The sequence below is a fragment of the Dasypus novemcinctus genome, chromosome 17, assembly GCF_030445035.2.
Source record: "Dasypus novemcinctus isolate mDasNov1 chromosome 17, mDasNov1.1.hap2, whole genome shotgun sequence".
Classification (NCBI taxonomy): Eukaryota; Metazoa; Chordata; class Mammalia; order Cingulata; family Dasypodidae; genus Dasypus; species Dasypus novemcinctus.
The window spans coordinates 89,275,467-89,277,637 of NC_080689.1; the positions used below are offsets into that span (position 1 = coordinate 89,275,467).

Genomic DNA, 2,171 nt, shown 5'->3' on the forward strand with positions numbered 1-2,171 from the left:
TGGGTGCAGTTGATTTGAAAGAGTACAATTGCAGATAAAATATTTCATTTTCTGAATTGTGCTGAATATTGTTGAAAGTTGTGCTGTTAAGTTGATTTCTTGCCTTTTGCAGGCATGTAGTTACATTTCCTGTGGTCATGATATTTTTATCTCCTTCCATTATTTATCTTTACAGCACACTGCACGGGTACGTTTGACTTTATACTCTATTGATTTGCATATGCTCCTCGGGGACTTGGTTGTCTGCTCAGGGCTCTATTAATGCAGGTTCCCTGGAGATGGGGCCTGAGTGCATCAGCCGGTGAGCAAGATGATGTCACATTCCCAACTGCTCATCCTGCTGGTGTTCTGGACCTCAGGTGAGAGGTTTAGAAGAGTATTATCTTTATAAATTTGGAGAATGGTTTTAACATGTGAAGTGAGCAAACCATTTCATCTAAAGCAGATCTGAATGCATGTGATAAATGAGAAAACCTACATTTAGATACATACTTTATACATTTGTGGTGGAATGTATGCTCTATATTCTTTTCTGGTTGCAGGTGCCAGTGGGGACATCGTGATGACCCAGTCTCCAGGCTCTGTGGCTGCATCTGCAGGAGAGACCGTCACCCTCAAGTGCAAGGCCAGTCAGAGTGTTTACAGCAACTTAGCCTGGTACCACCAGAAACCAGGACAGGCTCCTAAACAGCTCATCTATGGTGCATCCACCCGGCCATCTGGGGTCCCTGATCGATTCAGTGGCAGTGGGTCTGGGACAGATTTCACTCTCACCATCAGCAGATTCCAGCCTGAAGATTTGGGAAATTATTACTGTCAGCAGTATAACAGCTCTCCTCCCACAGTGCTTCAACCTCGAACACAAACCTCCTCCTCAGGGCTGCAGGGCAGTGACTCTTGCAGCACCAGCTGCTTCCTCTTCAAATAGACTTGAATGTGTTTGCTTCCTCCATCTGTCTGAGAACCATATCCTTGAGGGGACGGTATCATAGAAATCGTTTTTTCACTTGGCCAGATCAAATTACAGGGTGACTTGGCCCTCTAGGCTAGGGTCTTTTAAACTTTACACCCTGATGCATTGATTCTCTATTCATTGTTATCTCCTTAATGTTTAAAAATTCATCATCTTCTTTCCTTATCCCTTCCATCTTCTTCCTTCTCCCCCCATCATCCTCCAACTCTGGTCCTTCCCAAGATTAAATCCTTGATCCTTCATATTCAGAACTTCCCTATGGAAGATCATTTTCCTCCCTTGCTCTTTCTTTCCTTCGACCCATTGCCATCCAAGTCTTTCTTTTCAGTGTCACAAAAGATGTTTTGATTTGCTACTCTACCTTGTTTTTTTAATTTTGATAACTATTTTCATTTCTTACTGACATTAAATAGTAACTGTGTGTGCCTTAATATACTATACTCATTGTGGAATGCTTAAGTTATAAAGGATGATTCTCAGCCAATGAAATATGTTGATTTCAGTTTGGATATAAAATTTTCCAGTGAGCTTCATATTCCTGTGATTGTCATGCTGTTTCTATAGTTCCCTTATAAAATGGTTGATGTGTAAAACTTGCCAAAAATTAAATGTTTTCTGTATTGTTATAAGGTCTGTGTTTACTTCATCTTGTTCCTATATATTTGAAAGGACACATATATAATTTTATTCTTTACAATATTACCTAATGTTGCATATTCCATCTGTTTAAAAAAGAAAAACTAATTCAAGTGAATATGTGTATATTTGATGGTGTGAAGCTGTGTGGACCTCAGTAAGGTCAAATCTTAAGGTGAATCCATTCTGCAGGTGTAACCTATTGTAGGTGGAACCTTTTGAGGAGGTTACTTCAGTTCATGCCTGGATCACTGTGGGTCTCAGTTCCATTTCTTGAGTCTTGATAAGAGAATGAGATTCTGACAAAGAAGGAGAAAGTCATGGCAGCAAGAATCTGAAGCAATGAAACCTGGAAGTTACAGAAGAAATGAGCAGATATCACCATGTGCTTTGCCATGTGACAGAGGATTCTAGCATCATTGGCAGCTGGTCTTTGGGGAGAAAGCATTGCCTGATGATGCCTTCATTTAGAAAATTTTCTCAGTCTCAAAATTGTAAGCTTGGAAGTTAATAAAAATCTTGTGGAAGCAGCCCATTTTTGTCTGTTAACGAAAACAAAATA

The 2,171-nt window shown here is 40.0% G+C and overlaps 1 gene segment (V, D, J or C); it reads left to right on the plus strand.

The window, feature by feature from the left end:
• Positions 1–300: 300 nt before the first annotated feature.
• On the plus strand, positions 301–928 carry LOC101429437 (immunoglobulin kappa variable 3-20-like). The segment is given in 2 exon segments: positions 301–359; positions 543–928. Coding segments are annotated over 2 exon segments (435 nt in total).
• The last annotated feature ends 1,243 nt before the right edge of the window (positions 929–2,171 follow it).